The sequence below is a fragment of the Haemaphysalis longicornis genome, unplaced genomic scaffold, assembly GCF_048455015.1.
Source record: "Haemaphysalis longicornis isolate Haplotype H1 unplaced genomic scaffold, Haemaphysalis longicornis Haplotype H1 scaffold_74, whole genome shotgun sequence".
In the NCBI taxonomy this organism is placed as follows: Eukaryota; Metazoa; Arthropoda; class Arachnida; order Ixodida; family Ixodidae; genus Haemaphysalis; species Haemaphysalis longicornis.
This window is the reverse complement of record NW_027526431.1, coordinates 539,701-559,181: the sequence shown is the minus strand read 5'-3', so window position 1 is coordinate 559,181 and position 19,481 is coordinate 539,701. Positions and strand designations below refer to the sequence as shown.

Below are 19,481 nucleotides of genomic sequence, written 5' to 3'. Positions count from 1 at the left end.
CACGCTGTCTGCAGGTGAAGCCACCACCAGCCGACATGAAATAAACTGTAACGGCCGTTGCGAAGGACCCTCTCGTCACGAAGACGTTGGTGCAAATAAAACCATGACATACCTAACGTTAGACATAGAGGATCACACAGCTCAAAATCGAATATGATGCATCCGCAATCCCAAACGTGAATCCTTTAAACATCTTTCTGAGTGTTTTCTTCAAGTTGAATTGTATATGATGCATCCGCAATCCCAAACGTGAACCCTCATAAACATCTTGATGAGGGTTTTCTTTGAGTTGAATTTTATATATCTACGGCCTTAAATAATATTCTTCACACCACGAGCAAACGATACCGTATTCATTTTCCGAAGACCATCACCCTCCTTTCCGGAAAAGCTACCCCGTTTCTTCGGCAATCTCCCACGTGGGTATGTTCCAATCATGCAGGTGCAACAAAAACCTTCATTTTTCGAACCGCCAGGCAAAACGCACGCGCACGTGCTAGCAAACTACACGATTGAAGATGAAGAAGAACGAAATGGTGGAACGGAGGCAGCTGCTACGGGGTCCTGCATCGGTGTTCAGCGCTTACAGCAGCAGTATGTCTGGTCGCCGCAACCTCTTCCTCGGGCACTACGCTGCCCTGTGTGTCCTCGTCCTCACCCTGCCGTCCGAGGGGTCGTCCCCGGCGCCGATGCCCCGCTGCATCTGCTTCATCAAGCTCTCCAGGTACGTGTACCCTGCCTTTTACGCAGTGGCTATTCTATGGGCAGCCGCTACGAATTTGACCAAGCGATTAGGTGAGCACGCGACCAGGAGCATCCTTATAATAGAACCTCGGCTAAAACCCGTCGTCCTGGCTGCCTCCAGGCTGTGTGGTATAGTACTTGTTTCGAAAAAGGACGACTACTGTGAGCGTCAATTGGTGTGGTTCTGTGCATTTTCAATCGATTTGGACAGTTTTCATAAGTTCTGAATTGTACCAACGTTTTCAAAAATGGGTCTTCGAAATTGGGAAAATACATATTTGCTGCGTTTTAATAGATCTACTAAACACGAAGTATATCTGAAGTGCCCTTAAAGTAAACTCGTACGCATGTCAGACGTACTGCTTTTCGCTAAGGGTAGACATGTTATTTCGCGGTTGGAAAGCAAAATATTGTTCATCGCCACCTTTTTAACAACACTGCCTCCTTTTCAAAGAGAATGGCCGCTAATACTTCACTGCAAGCGTTAAGCAAACGCCATGTGTTTGCAGCGCGAGTATAACGCCGTGCGAAGGTCACGACTTGACTTGGGCGCGTGCAGTTGCACAGTATGACATCACCAGCGTCAATATCCCAAAGGCAAGAAACGTTTGAAATCAATGCTCAAGTGCTCACATAGAAAAAAAGCGTGGGCATGTCATGGTTTGTTTGGTATAATTGCATGTTAAACTGCGTTCATACAAAGTCTACAAAATGCACCTGCATGTGATGTCAGGAACCGTAACCGATCTTCCACCGCAGAGGTTGAGATCATATCCAGCCAATGTTTCCACTCCTTTCTCCATGGCACTAGGTGACGCCATCGATTGCTTTACAGTGGGGGGTCGGTGCATAGCGGCGGGTGATCATCCAGTGTCCCGGAGATTTTGTTTTAGTGTACGGCATGCGTCCCTGGCTGCCCTTAGTGCCTGCTCTTAGTGCATGCGCCCACTTCCCTCACATGCTCTTAGTGCATGTGAGTGAAGTAACCAACGAGTTCGAAAAGTTCCGTATACGCCTTGCGCTGACGTCAGCGTGGCTCCCGTATTTGAGAACCCAACTGGAGGCCGAAAGCTGCACATTTATCCGTAGCCCATGGACAGCGCTGAGCAAGTTCATGTGGTTCACCAGAACGGGCTGTGGTGATGTCACGCGCAAGCTTTGTAATGCGACTGATTAAATACGTGTAGACGACAGATGTACCCTTTCCCAAACTTACCTAAAAGCGCTCGATAAGATTTTCCAGCTCTAACAGCACGGCTGTTCAGGCCGAAGCAAATCCGACCAGCGGAGACAGAAAACCCCGAGCGCATGTGAGCGCGTCCCTCGCAGTGAGCACCAGGGGAGTCTCCAGCGCCAGGCACCGGGCACGACCTTGGCGCACTTGCTTTAGCAAAAAAATTGCCCACGTATCTGCTCTTTTCGTTGCAAATGTCGTCAAAAGACGATAGTCGTTGTAGGCATTTGCCCAGGAAATTGCCCCCTTTGCTTTCCCGCTCACCTCTCATGCTGTTCCTGTCCCGCCGCGCTCAGCCCTTAAGTAAACACACTAAAGGTTTGCTCAAGGCGATTTAAATTTACCGCGTTCCACTGGTACAGGCGGGGTTCCTCGATGCCAGCGCTGCAGTACGGCGGAGGCGCGCGCGAATGGAGGTGGCCGACTAGAAGGTTTATAGAACCGTGTGGCCGTGCTCCACGTGCGTTCCAAGCAGAACGTGGAACCTAGCTAGTGGAAACTTCCGTTGCTGTTGCCGCGTGATTTTTGATATGCCGCCAGGGGGCGCGGTTTTCTGCAGTAGATGTAGAATATCATTTGCTATCAAAAACCAAGCATCTAGGAATTTTTAAGCTACCTTGCCGCGGGCGACAGCAGGCGACAGAGTGAACTTCTTTTTCTTCAGTGGATGTAGAATTTCCTATCGCAAAAATCAAGCACACATATTTTTTTTCTAAAGAAACACTGCAAATGTCACCTATGTATTGATGTTTTGCGTCCTATTTGCGTAATCTATTGGTCTTTTTCAACACTGTTGACAAGTATGTACATTGACATCGGACTTCGACATGTATATTTGGCTGAGGGGTTTAAGAACCTATTCTGCAGCTTCTGTTTCACTTTGGCCGGCTGGCTGAATCGAATCACAGGCAGACAGAGAGACAGACAGACGGACAGACAGACACACAGACAGACAGACACACAGACAGAGAGACAGACAGACAGACAGACAGACAGACAGACAGACAGACAGACAGACAGACAGACAGACAGACAGACAGACAGACAGACAGACAGACAGACCAAAATGTCTGCGCCTAAGTAGCCCAAGAAAGACTATCGTCTTTAAAAATACGGAGTGCGCGGGAGCGTGTGCCTCGCGGCTACCGCCGCTGCTGTTCAGGCTTGTGCGTGGGCTTACGCACCATGAGGAGCTCCCGGTCGTCGTCCGTGTAGCGGCCGGCGTGCCACGTTCCGCCGTGCCCAAGAGGACGACGACGAATTTGCCAAGCCGTCCCAGCACAATCCACTCGGGGACGGCAACAGGACCTGCCGACGAAGTGTAGGTGTACCGAGGCGAGGCCACGCTACAAGATTTGCCCTAAGCGGCTGTCCCTTTGGAAGACGTTTTCAAAAGGGATGCGATTTCTACTAAAAAATCTGTGTAAATATTTTAATGGTCTTTGCTTTACAGTGCCGTGCAAAACGGCTTTGCATTCCTGAGGTCCTACTGCTGCCTCTCTCATGGGATCCGCTTTCGGCGTGGCGAGAAGCTTGGCCGATCCCCAACTCCCTTTTTTTTTTCACCTTTGCTACACTAGTGTAATTTGCGCCATTTTTAAACTCGACAATAACACAAAAAGATACAAAGGAACCGCGATACGTTTGCCGCAGCATACAAGAAAGCATAATGCGATCCGACTGCCGCATTCGGAAATGCGGTAAAAATCGTTTTAATTTTCTTTAATACAGTGCTGTCAGAGCAAACCATGAAGGGTCGTTGAAATATTTCGAAACCCAAGTACGGAACTGAGGGTGTCACTAGCAGCGATGGATTTAAGCGCATATAGTAGTCCATCGGACCCGCAAAGTGTGTCTAATTTTCGTCAAACACATTTATGTGGACGTTTCAAGTGAGTGGTATTTGCCACTTGGCATTAGTAAGTCCACGGCAATGCTGAATCAGACTCTCACGGTAATTGCCATACATTGCTTCCCCGGGGATGAACCTACGTAATGCCGAGCCTCTGCGTTTATGCGTACCCAGGAAAGGAGGGCTGTATTTTAGAGAATGACGTGCGACCGGTTTCAAGTACACATTTTCTCTTGACAAATGATGCTACTCCTAAGCACTAAAATTTGCGTCATCCGACCCCTTCTTATATGCGTGATCAACGAGCGCCAATCTTCCCCAGCAGCTCAACAGGCTATGCCCCATCGCGGACGCAGAACTAACGTATCGTCAGAACCAACCACCTGCAGTGCACAGGCGATGCACATCTGCAATATTTGTCCCAGCCCTTCGGTAACGATGAAAATTGCTTATTGTGAGAATGCATCGTGGACAGCATCACTATATACCAGTTTTCTTTTCTATTTTGTTTTGTTTTCGTCAGTGGCCCGGAATGTCTATTGATGGTGCGGCAGCTGAAATGTAGTTTTTGCTCTGTTTGACTGGGTAATTAACTAGACGTTTACGCCATGATACACCCAAATTACCTCTTTTTAATGTAACTTGCGACTTCTTAATCTAATGAAAACAAAACCTAAGTCCCGTAGGAGAAGGAGCGGCTAAGAAATATCTTTTGCATGAAATGAGTAAAAGTGGAAATAAAACTTTCCCGGCACGACTGAACGTATCTTCGCTTACCGATAAGTCCATGTTAAGACCAGCATTCAACTGTCCGTCAAAGAAACGAATTGTTTTTATCAGTGTCCTTAACATTACGTAGATATGTGAGGTTCTTGTAGACCTGTTCGTATTCGGTTTTGCGCACACGACTCTGCTTTTGGTGTAGCATTTCTTAAGAAATATTCAACCTAATCTTTGTCAAAGGAGTGGCATAAAGGAATCTAACGAGCCAGCCACGTTATAAGTTTTGCATTAGGTAACGCACTAAGCGAGTAGCGCGGTTAAACGTAGCCATAGTATGCGAGCAATCACTCACCGTTTGAGCTATGGGGAGGGTGCTACGTCATAACCTTTTGTTTTCTAAGATATAGGTTACAGGCTATAGGTTATTAGATTATACCTAAAATATACACGAAATGAAGACTGGTAGTAGGTTCTTGGATGATACTGCTAAATTAACAAAAAACACAATAATTCTAACGCTCTGTCGCATAATACATTAGCTTCCCCCCCCCCCCTCCAGGACAAATTACGGAAAGCAACGAGTGAAATATCTGCTACCTTACAATTTAAACCAACTATACCTATGTTAAAAAAAGTCAGTAAACCTAACGCTTAAATCAGGGAAGCAATACAATTTTGATTTCGCGCTCTTCTGCTAAATGTGCATACGTGTTATCTGTACTTGCATTCAGGCTTGTTTTTACATTGTACCATGGTGCAAGTTGTGGAATTGTTTAGGAAGAAAATAAGGTGCATATTTGTCTCGTATGAACTGTGCATTGTATACTGTACAATTTAGAAATTGTTCTGTTCATTTTTTTTTTGCTTTCTTTTCATTTTTTCATGTTTTTTTTCTTTCGCACTTGGTTGGTCGACAAGATTTGACTTCTTTCTGTTCATTTTTTAGAATATGACACTTGCTTTGTAATTAGAGGGACGGCAGTGGTGCGATGCCGTCGACGTGTGTATAGTACACGGGGTAAGGTCCTTGTCAAGCCAGCGTTTGTGCTGGCTTTTTGACCACACTCCTTGCAACGTGACAGGTAAATACATAAATGAATAAATTTGAATTTAAATTTATGGTCAGATACAAGCAACCATATCGACATGGAAAAGGCCCCACCATTACCCTCAAGATATCTTGCTAGCCATTCGACCCATATTTAATAAAGGGAACAGCTTAAGTACCCCATCGTGGGAAAAAGTGATGTCGCTGTTTCATGAAGAAAATGGCCAGCGCTCTAAATAGTAAGCAAAACACACACTTGAGTCCCTATGAAAATTAAACCCCTGTCTTTGGCTGAGAAGCCGTCTTGGGTTGCCAGTTACCCCGGCGAAACCATAACGCTTTTCGGCATCGTAACAAGAGGTAGCATCATTCGTCCTTGGTCACATTCCAACGAGATGGCATGTGAGTAGTAGAAGAGGTCCCAGATAACAACGAACAATTGTGATTCCGGTGACGCTTTTGTGCGAAATGCCAGCGGTCCGCCGGTCGATGTAATTCACCTTCAATAGAGAAGAAACAAAAGCGATGGGATACGTAAGTCGGATGATGCAGTAATAAAGTCTTAGATAAGTATCGAGTGGGATTTAATAATGGTTCCGCCTTCAAACAACTTTAAAAGTCAAGTCTTCTGGGAATTTTTTTAAGTTTTCAGCATGGATAGAATTTGTAAACAAAAGTGAAGGGGGCCTTCTTGTGGTATCCTTACTTGGAGTACTCGATTTATTGTAGAGTTTAACGCGCCGGCGCATCGCAGGGGGATAGGCGCGCTGTAGTGGGGTACTCCGGATTAATTTTGACCTCCTTGGGATTTTTAACGTGCGCCGAAATCTCGTACACACGGCCGTTTTTTTGCTTTTCGACTCCATCAGAAAAGCAGCCGCCGTGGCCAGGAATCTAACCCGTGAACACGTGCTCAGCAGCAGCAACAAGGTGCCAACCCACCGACAACCTTCTGGTCCTCTCGTGAGAAGAACTAATTTATTTATTTTGGACGTTTTGCCTTTTCTGAGGTACCCTACGAACCCACTTATGTTCAGAACCTGTGATCAGGCGAATATCCAAATTAAAATAACATTTTACCGCTCGAAGTTAAAACAGTTATCACCATTGCATTGTACTATATATGTCAATGCTTATTAAGAAACTACGAACTGAGAATTTGCACGTACCTGCGACTATGGTAATGCCACAGGAAACCAAAACTCACACAATAATGATCGGTTCTTTTCCCCGCTGCAGCAACCAGCAAAGCAATCCGAGAGGCCAGCTTGGTATGCGATGCGCAGCGGTGGAACCGGGCTTGTTGCGCTGCCATTCACGCGGAAATCCTTGCCGGCGGGGACACCAGCATCCCAGGATGCACTGCTTCGGAGACGGTACGCAATGCAATTTGAAGTGAACACCGCCATTCGGTAGAATAAATCGACAGGAATTGTGTTGCGAGAGGGATAAATAACATTCCTTACGTGTTGAGCACCTTTTGACACCTACTGGGTGTATGTTTTTTTTAACCCATTGGCATAGCTAATTGCCATCTATGCCGTAAGGTCACCCACAGGAATTGCTGCAGCCTCTTCGCATGTATGAAAAGCTCGCAGCTGGTACAATCAAAAATTGACATAGCACACATTTTTCTAGCACAACTGCCAGAATCATTGTGGCCAATCGTAAAACTGACGGTAAGTAAATGTCGGTAGAAGTTCCTCAAAGTTCTCAATATCGGCACGGACGTGCTTCTGCAAGTAACGCAGATCGCCCAACTCACCTGCTTGCCTTCGGTTACGGTAGTGTTCGAGCCAAGGACGGTGAACTGGACGGGACGTGTTGCGTCTGCGTCGATGTGAAGATTGCGGTCGGTGTTCGTTGTCGGTGCACAGTCAATGGCCACGCGTGGTGTCGGTAAAGTCTGCCGGTGGGGAGGGTGGGTGTCTCTTTGGGGTGTGATTTACACCGTTGGGTCATGGTCAGCCCTGACGCCAGAGGGCTCAGGGTGAGTTGGCGGCAAACGACTCTGCACGTTCGCAGCCACTGGCATTTCTGCTGCTCTCCCGTCGGTACCCGGTCTCTTTCCCTGTCCGGCACAAAATATTTCTGTAAGAGACCCACATCGAGGTTCGGGGTCATGACTCACCGGTTCGGGGTTGGTTTTTTTTATTGACAACGCTATTTTTACGATGAACGATGATGATTGTCATGGTACATTCCCCAGAGGAGTACTCAACTCAAAACGGAAAGCTGATGTTACGCCCCGAATGCAGAAATATTCATTTTTTAATTCTGAGTTATAATAGTGGGAATGAAGTCCTGTCTATTCAGGTGAGGCTATAAACGCGGTGCAGGAAAGCCAAATTTACACAATTGGTTTCTCAAAAGGGTGGTGATAAAGCGAAATCATATCATGCTCATCAACAACAAATCAACTACCCGTTCGGTCGAAACGACAACGATGCGAGAATGCAAAGCTTTCGGAAATCGAGTCTAAAACCAGAAATTCAACCCAAAAGCGAAGGGATCTACATCACACAACTATACCCTCCACATAAGGTATTTCATATCGGAACGGTTTACGGCATTCGGTAGTGCTCTCTGCTCCTTTTAATTATTATCGTCTAGACGATTCAGTTATCATAATCTAGACGAAGGGGTGCGTGTTCTGCCTAATATTACACGCACATGCACCGCTTTCCAAATCCAAAATGCTTCGAGCGTGCCCGAAAGGCGAGTTCTGGTAGACGTCGGTCTTATAACTCGAGTACCATGTTTGATTCCGATGTCGGGTAGCGTTTTAATTTTGGCTGTGACTAGCCTTCCGTCCAGGAACGATATACAAGTACTAAAGTTCCGTCCAGACGGAACGGAGATCTGCGGGTTATCCTTCCGTCCAGACGGAATACAACTGAGAGCTTAGCGTTCTGTCCAGACGGAGCCGGCGTGAAATTTGTACAGTTCCGTCCAGACAAAAGCAAAACCGGCTGATTAGACGTCATGCTAACTCTTCAGATTTGGTGTAGAGGTTGCGCCTCGGATAATGGCGCTATTGTACAAAGTTCGATTCCCACCGGTCGTGCTTTTTTTTTTGCGTGGTGGTGCCAGCGTTTAGTAACAGCTAACTTTGCGCCCACTTTACAATTGACGCGGTGAGAGCAGTCAGTCTTGATTTTGCACTCAACCGGCCGCTCCGCTACCGCTCACTAGAGCCAAGGCCGACGTATCCATCGCCAGAGTTCCGATCATCTGTAGTTCGTAATGGTGATCACTAATTAACAGTTATTCTGGCTAGTCAATGAGCGGAAGCGGTTCGTTCAGCTGGGTAAATATCAAGAAAGACTGCTCTCGCTGCTTGTTGTGAAGCGGGCGTGGTCGAGGTGGCGGCTTGGAGTTCTGTTTGACGGAGTTAGAGTTAGACTCTGCAGAAGTAATCGCAGTTTAGTCTAACCGTGGTTACTAAACTCTAACCGCGGTTATGGCAAACTGCGGTTTTGGCTGTTACATGCTAAATTTAAAGTGTGGTGACCGCGGTCACTTGGTTGTGGGCGTAACAAAAATAAATTAACACACTTTTAACTTGACAATAAAAAACAAAATGGAAGCAGTATAGACAAAACGAAATATCGTTAAAACAGTCACTTCAGGCCCAAACGCAGCGCACTCGCGCGCGGCGAGAGGGGCTTCCACAGCAGCTCGTAACCGCCTTGGTTTTCTCGCGTTTGCTCGGTGTTGGGAACTTTAGGCTTAGCATCGCGGTGGGTATTTGACCGCCACTATCTCTACAGCTGCGAATTACAATCCATAGCACAATTTTTCACCACATTAACATCCACTTTCTCGCATGTGGAAGTTCTTTTCCGCGATCAGATTGATTTCGAAGAGCGGCGACAAGCTGTTGCTGCCGTGGTCTGTGCCAGTTGGAGCCGGTTTCAGTGCCGTGCGGGCAGGCGCGCCGGCATTGTTTGCAGGCACGGCCGACGTGCGCGCCGATCGTTTGCTTGTGCTGAACACGCACCATGGTTTCCTGCTTTGGCGGACGACGTGCGGAATTGACAAATATAGCACGGCTTTTGTCGTAGTTGATCGGGTGGATCGGGAAACGAGCCGCTGCTGACTGGCAGTCGCGCTGACAGCGCGAGCGACGCAAAGAACGCATGCGCTTCTTGGGGGCAGCTTTGGGGCGCCCGCTATTTGAGAACCTTCATCTCCTCCGAACGCCAGGGGATTTTTTTTTTTCATCTCCGCTGATGCGCCGTAACTTGCGTCCCAACTGACTTGCGCGATTTTGAGCACCGCGGCTGAGGGAACTGCTGTTAGCGTGACCGAACTGAGGTGTCCAAGCTCAGTGTGCATTAACCATGGTTAGCGGTGTAACCGCAGTTCCGTCTGTCGTGTAACGCAGCAAACTGCAGTTTTGGTTAACCGCGGTTCGCTTAACCGTGGTTAGCTGTGCCCGTGTAACTAGGCTATTAGTCCGATCGCCTTTGTTAATTTTTACCCAGCCGTTCAAACCGCTTCCGCTCATTGACTAGCCAGAATAACCATTATTAGTAATCACCATTACGAACTACAGATGATCGGAAGTCTGGCGATGGATACGTCGGCCTTGGCTCTAGTGAGATGTAGCGGAGCGGCCGGTTGAGTGGAGAATCAAGACCGACTGCTCTCACCGCGTCAATTGTAAAGTGGGCGCGAAGTTAGCTGTTACTAAACTCTGGCACAACCCCGCAAAAAAAAAGCATGACCGGTGGGACTCGAACTTTGTACAATAGCGCCATTATCCGAGGCGAACCCTCTACACCAAATCTGAAGAGTTAGCATGACGTCTAATCACCCGGTTTGCTTTCGTCTGGACGGAACAGTACAAATTTCACGCTGGCTCCGTCTGGACGGAACGCTAAGCTCTCAGTTGTATTCCGTCTGGACGGAAGGATAACCCGCAGATCTCCGTTCCGCCTGGAGTGAACTTTAGCACTTGGACGGAATGCAAGACACAGCCTCTACTTTTAGGTGCGGAGTATCTTAGGACCGCACAATGGCCGTCCGCATCCGTGCACATAGCATTTACAGGATTCGAGCCTGTGTCTGGTAGACGAGACAGAGTTAGTGTCGGTCGCCTTACCCTTTGGGCTACGATTGTGAGTTTGTGTCCGAGAGTCAAACGGCTTACTCCCTCCCCTGTAAAGGTGCGTAGTACCTTAAGACCCCCCAATGTCCGTCCGCGTCCATCCTCCGCACACGACTACGAAGCGAAAATCAAGCGACTATCTACTTGAGCCGTGCGTTGCAGTTTCATTTAGAGAATAATCAAGTTGTAACTCACTGCTGAAATCGAATGACGGTCGTGGGGCAAATCAAATGTCACTCGGGGCGCAACTTGGATGTGGTTTCGAGTCCCCGTACTCCGCACTCTCGCCATCATCCACGGAGTGGAGATGCTGCCATTTTTTTTACTTCACTCACGACCATGACCATCGTCACAGAAAGTTGGCTTTCCTGCATTCCGGTTTGGCTGGACTACAGTCGACATCAGTCAGAGGCTTAATGTCTCTATAACAACGCTTCTCGTGGTCGGCATCATGCCTGGGTTCCACGCGTTTTAAAGCCGACGTCTGTCTTACCGCGCCTTCGAGACGCGGTCTAAGCTTTTTAGATTTCAGACTTGGCCACACGCTCCATGAATGAAAGCTTTCGGTTTTATTCTCTTCAGTAAGGGGCTTTGGTTTTTTAGTTTGGTTTTACTTTGCATAGAGGGTAATTTTAGGTTTATCAGTGGCACATACAAGAGAATGAATTAAATATTACTAAAATGGGTTATCAATCTATTACCGAACTAATTTGAAATTCCTACGGGGAAGAAAACACGCTCCAGCAATATTACGCGCGGCAATGGTATTTGAGTTCGCGCGCCATTCACCAGATCAGATGCAGAACTTCTCGCAATCTACGTTGACAAAGTATCATATGTAGCAAACAATAAACTGTTTGTTGACGGGCCTTCAGTGTTACGCTCCTGCTTTTGGCTACGATAATCATATCAGGAAAGCCTATGGTCTAAGCGTATTCAGGAAGCCTGGCTTCACGGTAAACATACATTGCCCAACCGGCTGGCCTCCCGGTGTAGTTCAGCAAACCACGTGGAGCGGCTTCTTTGGACCCGGATCATTTTTTTAAGGGAGGCAAGGTCTAGAAAATTTGTCGCTTTAGAGACAGAGTTATGGCCACAAATTCTGCACTACGTAACGAGTTTTCCCAATCCACGACAAGAAGCCTATTTTTATAGCCAGGGTCGTTTCGAACTGTAAAAGTGTCTCCTTAATTTCTTGGTTAAACACCGAGCTGCTACTTCGTAATTTTCATGGCACGCAAAGCTGATGACCTGCTTTAGTTGTCCACCGCACTGTGCCGCATTGGCGCTGCGAGAATCAGCAGTGGCACCAGCTGTTCACTTTGCCTGAGCCATGTATTGAATAAAAGCATCATAATAGAGTCTTCCCAGAAAACACTGGGACTACCAGGCACAGCAATACGCCAGGATTTAGTTGATTACATCCAGGCAGTATAGCTCTAAGCGAGGCATAAACGAATTTTTATGCGGCATAAAAAACCTGGCTTAGCACTACTCCGTATTTATGCCTGGGACATCGTGGATTCACGAACACTTTCACTGAAAATCAATTTTCCCAAGAACACAACGTGCAGTCTAAGCCACAAGAAGCCGCTAGAAATTGGGGCATTATGCTGCTTATCAGCCCTCCCTCGAGCCGAACGAGAATTCTCCTCATGACGTGAGGCTAGTGGTATTTTGCAGATCGTCCAGTCAGCAGAGCCTATTGCTCTCTTCAACTACGCCAACTGCGTCCTAATTGTTTTCTATCGCCGTCCCCTGATTCATTTTTAGATTTCTTTTTCTGCGCTCAATGGTGTCAACGAATTTTTTTTAAGCAGAGCGTAAACTGGCCTTCTTGCTATTCGCATATTGTTACACTAATAAAATCATTGTAGTGTTTGTTAAGCTTTCCGTAGCTTTTCAATGCCACTGGAGGAAGTTTTAATTAGTAAAGGTAATCCGCGGTCAGTTAGCTTTCTAGATACGGCGGGAAAGAACAACCTATAACCCTCCATTTCCTACTTTTTATCAAAGTTTTCCATAATTTATACTCGCGACGTGAACCGGGCCTGCTCGAACATACTATCATGCGCTACCTTTCTTCATCAATCTTCTAGTTTTGTGCCTACCTTCATTTTGTATTTGTTGGTGCTCAAGTTGTAGTTCAGTTAAAAACTCGCCACCTCAAACCACAGTAAGAACACCACAGAAACGTAACGCGAACGCGACGGACCAAACAACCAACAGCGTTCCAGTGATGTATTCAATATCGGAAAAGACTGCAGGGTGAGCCAAATGTAGGACTAAGGCCCGTATAGACTCGGGTCTTCGCTCCGACTTCAGAAGAAGATCAGTTCCCATTCACCCTGGGAAGTGGTATCACAAGCGAAGCTGGGCGCACTCCAAGGAGTACCCAAAACAAGTCAAGTTCATTTGTAATTAATGATTAAGCATTCTTCCTAGTCATTTCGATGAATGAAAGTTGGATGTAGAAGAGTTTTATTATACTTGACAAACATGAGGCTGGAAGTTCCCCCACGCGTTTTGGGCGACACACTGCCTGTGTAACACACCAACCTGAACCGCTAGAACACGGTGGACAGCAGAGGTGTCGCATCGGGTCGTCAGGCAACCACTTGCAAATCCCCCAACAGCACAACAGGCATGTCATCGGCGAGCGCATGAAGCCCGGCTGTAAGTTAAACCCATCCCCCCCACGCCCTACCACGCCGGAGCGGGCAATGAATGATGTACCGTGATTATGCGTCAGACAACGACCAAACAGTTGCTCCGGAAGCCCTTTAAGAAGGACGGCAAAAACACCGGCTAAAACGACACACCAGGAGCCTTTCAAGGAAGAAACACAACACACGAGCTTTTGGGACCGAAATATTTTTATACGACCATTTATCAACGCATGACGTGTGTGTTAGCCAAGGCTTGGGAACAGCGAAGCCATTCCCAAATTTCTTCACAAATTTACATATTTCACAATGTCCTTCAGCCGCACATTCATCGGAAACAAAAGGAACGGAAGTGCTGTAGGTTTGTGCGCAGGCGGCATAATTTCGTTCCTTGCTTAGTGCGATTCTTGCGAGTATGCTGCGCGGTTTTACGAGGCTGTGAATGCACCCTTGCAGCTTTCGGCAGCGCAGTTGAAGAGGATCCCTGGCGGGTGTTGGACCACTCTCGACGATACCTGGCTTGCTGGTTTGGCGCCTGCGGGCCAGCGTGCGCCTTTTGCGCGCGAGTTCGACCGGGCTCCAGAGTGGGTGAGATATAGCACGTCTTCAGCCTCAAACTGCAATGCGCAGTCACGAACGAAGGAACGCGAACACCAGTGATTTCACTGCTACAAGCCAAATTACACCTCTAGAGCGCTCCGGAAGTATTGCGCAAATGATATTAGCGCAATGCCTCTGGTATGCCAGTATATAGCCTATATAGTATATAGCCTCTGGTATATAGCCTGGTGTGCCAGTTTCATTTACTAAAAAAATCACGCCATTTCTCTCTTCTGTTTCGTAGTACAATGTCCGTGTTGTTAAAGATCCCCGGGTGGTGAAAATTAATCCGGAGCCCTCCACTACGGCGGCGCGCGTCATCGCCTGTGTAGCGTCGGCGCGTTAAACTTACAATCAATATCGATAAATTCACACCATTGCACAGCCAAAAACATTCCCCCAGTCACCCCGGCTGTCAAAACCCGGGTTTAAAACATAAGGCCAAATTATTTTGGTTTCTTGGACCACGCTCACCTGACGGGCAGCAAACTATCTTGCTACGTTTGAAGCAAAACGAAGCGCGCAACGCTTCCGAGGACACTTCTGATTCTTAAGCATTGCATATAGCAGGCTGGCAGCATGAAAGGGAACCACACATGTTACACGTCAGAGTCATTCTGTTTTGGTTTGGTTAGGCACTGAAGCAGCTGGCCGAGACTGCTACATTCTCTGTCACAATACCATGCCTAACGACTTGCTTTGGCCGGAGACGTCTGAGCGCATAAGCACCACCTATAGCACAAGTCGCGCCTTACTGCTTATTGACTGCCTGGTTTCTCCGCAAGTATTGTGCGAACGCCTCTGCTTCCTTTAATACTGCCATCATTGTCGCCACCTACCACAAACCCATCACGGTGTGCAGGCGTGTCCCTTCGCCCCGTCGAGTACTCGCCCTTTCTGGTGGGGGTGGAGTGGCAACGCCTGCTCCCGGGAGCACCTCGCTCCTTCGCGACAGCGCTGAGAAAGCACGGACCCATGTCACGGTATCGGCTCGGAGTCACAACCTGCTGGTCTGCGGTGAGTCCAGAAAGAAGCTCGTTTGTGAAGTCGGCCACCCATTGCACCAGGCATCCACGTGCGGTACTAACAACACGAAAAGATTGTATAGCGTTTTGGATAATAAGGCCTTAGTTTCCAAATACCCCTGACTACCGCTGCCAGGCAGAATGCAGGGTACAAGTATTTGCTGTTCCGGATAGGATTCGTATTACCTTGTGGGCCCGCTACTAGTAAAGCAGCTTACGCCACCACGCGGAATTCCAGCGTGGTTGCGCCCCAGCGATGCGAGCGCGCTACTGCGGACCCAGTTTCTTCAGTTGAAACATGGGCAAAGAAGCCGCGATGCACTTCCGAATAAGCGAAGATGTCACACACCCCACAGAGGCTCAAAACGGAAGAGAAACAAACGATACTCCCTAAGGCGATATTTGGGCGCCGCAGCACTGTGCTGAGGTAGCACTCACACGTGAATTCTCTCGACGGCACCGATGATGAGCCTCTGCGTCGGCAGCGCGAAGTGCGTTTTAGGAAGAGTCCGCAACTGTCTTAAGCGAACGCTCATGTTTGTTTGTTTGTTTATTTATTTATTTATTTATTTATTTATTTATTTATTTATTTATTTATTTATTTATTTATTTATTTATTTATTTATTTATTTATTTATTTATTTATTTATTTATTAAAAACAGTAGTCTTTCTTCGTGTACTCAAAAACAGAAATTTTGGTTAGTCTGTATGTCTCTCTGTCTATCTGTCTGTCTGTGTGTGACTCCGTTCAGCTACCCGGCCACAGTGAAGCAGAAGCTGCGAAATAGTTTTATTTACCGACAGCCAAATATGAATGTTTAAGTCCGGTGGCAATGCTCATACATGTCGACATACTTGATCAGGAACAAAATGTTACGCAAATATGAGGCAGAAAATCAATAAATAATTGATATTTTCTGTGTTCGTATATAAAAAATGTATGGATGCTTGAATTTTGGGATTCACTCTGAAATACCACATCCACTGCAATCACTCTGTCGCCTGCTGTCACCCGCGCCATTACAGCTTCTGGCGGCATTTTAAGAACTCAAACGGCAACAGTTACGAAAGGTTCCACTAGATAGGTTCCACTTTCTGCTAGCAACGCACGAGGAGTAGGGCAACGTGGTTCTATAAACGTCGAAATAGGGTGCCTCGATTGACGCGCGTCTCCACCGTAGGGCCACGATAGCATCTAAGCCCCCGGCCTGGAGCAGGGGAGCGCGGTAAATTTAAATTGACTTTAGCGAACCTTTTGAGTGTTCCCCTTGGGAGGAGCGCGAGCCACGAGGAACAGCATAAGAGATGAGCGGAAAAGCGAAGGGAAGTGTTTACTTCGGAAATGTCTATGAAAGACGATCTATGAAAGTCGACATTTGCAATAAAAGTACCAGATACACGGCCCATTTTATACACTTCTTTATTATTTAATACGCACTTCGTCAGGGGTATTGCCCTGGAGGGAATCACACAATAAAACAAGACAGGGCGGCAATAAGCGGCACATGGGCCTTACAGCACATCACATATTCAAAACATTTGTACAATCGATATGTGCACCCAAACAGGCACCCATAAAATCGCTCAGTTCATAGAACGAAGAGAAAAAGAGTATCGAAACAAATTCTTCCAGTCGCGAATGGTCTGAGTGGAAAAGGACGAACGAAACAATTCAGTTTTGCAAATGTGTTCCCTAACCTTAAGTGCCGGATCAGTTCGCTTTCTTGTATAATGAGAAGGAAACACCCACTTTTCCCGTACTATGCCTGTTTCGCAATACTAAATTGCCGGAAAAAGATTCAATCGTAGTTTTTTCCGGCGGGTTTCCAAAAAGTAATATTTCAATTGTTTTTTTACTCCGGTCACGTTAAATCGAACACTTACACGGTGATAACAGCTTAGGCTGTGATAACGCAACCAACAGTTTTCAAATTAACCTTGAAGCAGAGAGCTAAAATGGGTTACCGAAAGCCATTGAAAGGACTGAAGTGATACGGAAAAAGATTGTGTGATGTTATTTAGTTTTCCGCACGCCTTTCGGTTGCTTTTAGAGTGACGCTGCCTGATCGTATTATTCTATTTACCCCAATTTTAACCTAGAGAAATTTGCGTAAATCCTGCCCGTCCTAACTGTTTCCTCAAGTTTTACAATTCGTAATAAGTGTTCCGTATATTGCATCTTCAATATCTCATAGCTTGGTCGCGGTCTTTGTCAGCTGAGTGCCAAATTACATTGCGTGTGCTCAGAGCTACGTATGCACACGTGACTGATTCTTTACGTTTCACCCACGCGCAAAACTTGGCGAATTCACGGACAATTTATGGAGTCGAGAATTGGGTCCCCTATGCCGCACGTTGAGGTACGCTGCTGGAGAGGGCAGCAATAACAACTTAGTAGGCGATGCCGCGCGCACGAGACGAAGTAAGCAGCGTCTTCTATGCCTTGACGCAGCTCGCCAGTGTTGAACTGGTGGCGAAAATAGTCACACGCGTGTGAAATTATACCACCGCATAAGTAATGTTACCGAAGTGAAGCTTTAAATAAAATACCCGCGGATGAAGGCACCGTTCACATGCCATTCCGAAATTCTCGACCTATAAGTACTGATGATGACGATGGTTTGATTTTATTGGCGCATGGCTAACTGGGGCAAAGAGGGCCCAAAGGAATGGTTATCTAGCAAAGTTGAAAATATAAATACAGAAATTCGTGTGCAAGAACAAAGGTAAAACGAAAGACAAGGAGGACGGCTGGTGTAGGTGGCCAGGTTGTGATTAAGCGTGGTATAAAATGGAGATTACAAATTTCACTTGTAATAAATACTGAAAAACTCGTTTGACAGGTCACATGGGATTGTCTATAAAGATCTAGTAGTACTGGCCGTAGAAATGATACACCTTGCAGATGGCATTTTGGCAGTGGCTACCCGTCAAAATTGTAAAGTGAGAGATGGGCTGGCAATGTCTGCTGCACACCATACACTGTCTTGCGTTCAAGTTGTGTGGGAATAGAGGTCAGTCTTCCGGTTTCGCAGGCCGTTCTGGAAGGGCATTTGATGGTCAAATACGCGGATGCCTTATTGGTTCAGAGCTCGCTCAGTGTAATATATTCGTCGGTAGAGTCGACACAGCTTTAGAAAAGAAATTATTGGCAGCTTGGGAAAGAGATTTTTATCCGTGTGGACAATTTTCAAAAATATTCTATGGAGTGCAGGATCTGATATTTTAAACGCCCTATAGTATGTTCAATGAGTGTGGCTTTTATTTGCACTCCTCGTTTGAACCTCCAAAAACGAACCAACTGCACTTTGTTATTTTACTTAGAAATCACTTGCAATGGGGCGCGTATGCCGGGTTTACAGTCCTAGATTCCAAAAACCCGTTATACACATCCCCCAGCATATTTACTCCGTATCGACGTGACACTTTAGATCAGTAATTTGTAGTAAACGTATGTAAAGAATTTTCAATAAAGCACACCATCCTGCATTCGAGAGTTTAAAACCCTTGCGAAATATCCGACTATGGCTGTATGCTTTGCACGGGTTCGTATCTTATCCTAAACTGGTCTCCAGCGCGCACTTTTCTTCGCATATATGCGCAGAAAGACGTCCACTGCACGTTCCGATGCGGCCCCGAGGAGACCGTGATGCTGGCTGGTTCGGCGGGATCATTCAGTGTGCCGGCCGACCTGTACAGCCGCACCGTTCTCATTCAAGTGCGAAGCTTGGGAAGCAAGTCTTCCGCCTTCAAGGCAGCCTTCCACAGGAGGCGAGCTGGTGAGCGCGTATTCAAAGCGACAAGTGTTCCGCTGTGTATGAGCAGTCTTACATTTTAACTGCGCCTTGCACGCCTCAGAAGTTACACAGAAAATTTATCAATGCGTCTCTGTACGGTTGCTTTATCTCTATCCACACATATTGGTTTCGAGTAACGCGCAAATGAAGAGCAAAATTAGAGTATGAGGAACATTATAATTACAGTATAGGAACATTCTGGTTATAAAATAACCCCTCGGTTCCCGAACATTTATCATGTACTGGTCCAACTGCACCATGTTTCAAGTTTTATGGAATTAACGGTTTCCTTAAACTGCCCTTTCTTTCAGCCCTTCATTTGTCAATTGCTGTGCATTTCGTGATATATATCTTTGTTGCAGAACGTTATACATATATAAATATTACGCTCACAATTTATTGGTATTTTCTGCAGGGGTAAACAGTCGAACTACTTTTATTTTCATTTGTTTTGCATCATACTCGTGAACGAGCAGAACACAAATTTATTTTTAATGCGAAAGCATTGATTGTTCAACTGAAGCTGAAAGCCAGCGCCCAGCGTCTGAAACTTGATCCCGCTTCGTAAATAGCCGACCGGGCAAAAAACATAACCATCTTGAAATCATTTGCTAGAAATTAGCAAACTTGTCCCTCCTCCGCTCTTCTCGTAAATTTGACCCAATAACTGTAGCT

At 46.6% G+C, this 19,481-nt stretch overlaps 1 protein-coding gene across 1 annotated transcript in view; it reads left to right on the top strand.

Annotated features, from left to right (window-relative positions):
• Positions 1 to 518: 518 nt before the first annotated feature.
• The window catches only part of LOC144148040 (uncharacterized), a 42,737-nt gene continuing 23,774 nt past the window's right edge, over positions 519 to 19,481 (top strand). Inside the window, exons 1-5 of the mRNA XM_077679641.1 lie at positions 519 to 724; positions 1,713 to 1,717; positions 13,840 to 13,971; positions 14,846 to 15,000; positions 18,614 to 18,788. Of these exons, the coding sequence (XP_077535767.1) occupies positions 519 to 724; positions 1,713 to 1,717; positions 13,840 to 13,971; positions 14,846 to 15,000; positions 18,614 to 18,788 (673 nt within the window). The remainder of the gene's footprint in view (positions 725 to 1,712; positions 1,718 to 13,839; positions 13,972 to 14,845; positions 15,001 to 18,613; positions 18,789 to 19,481) is intronic.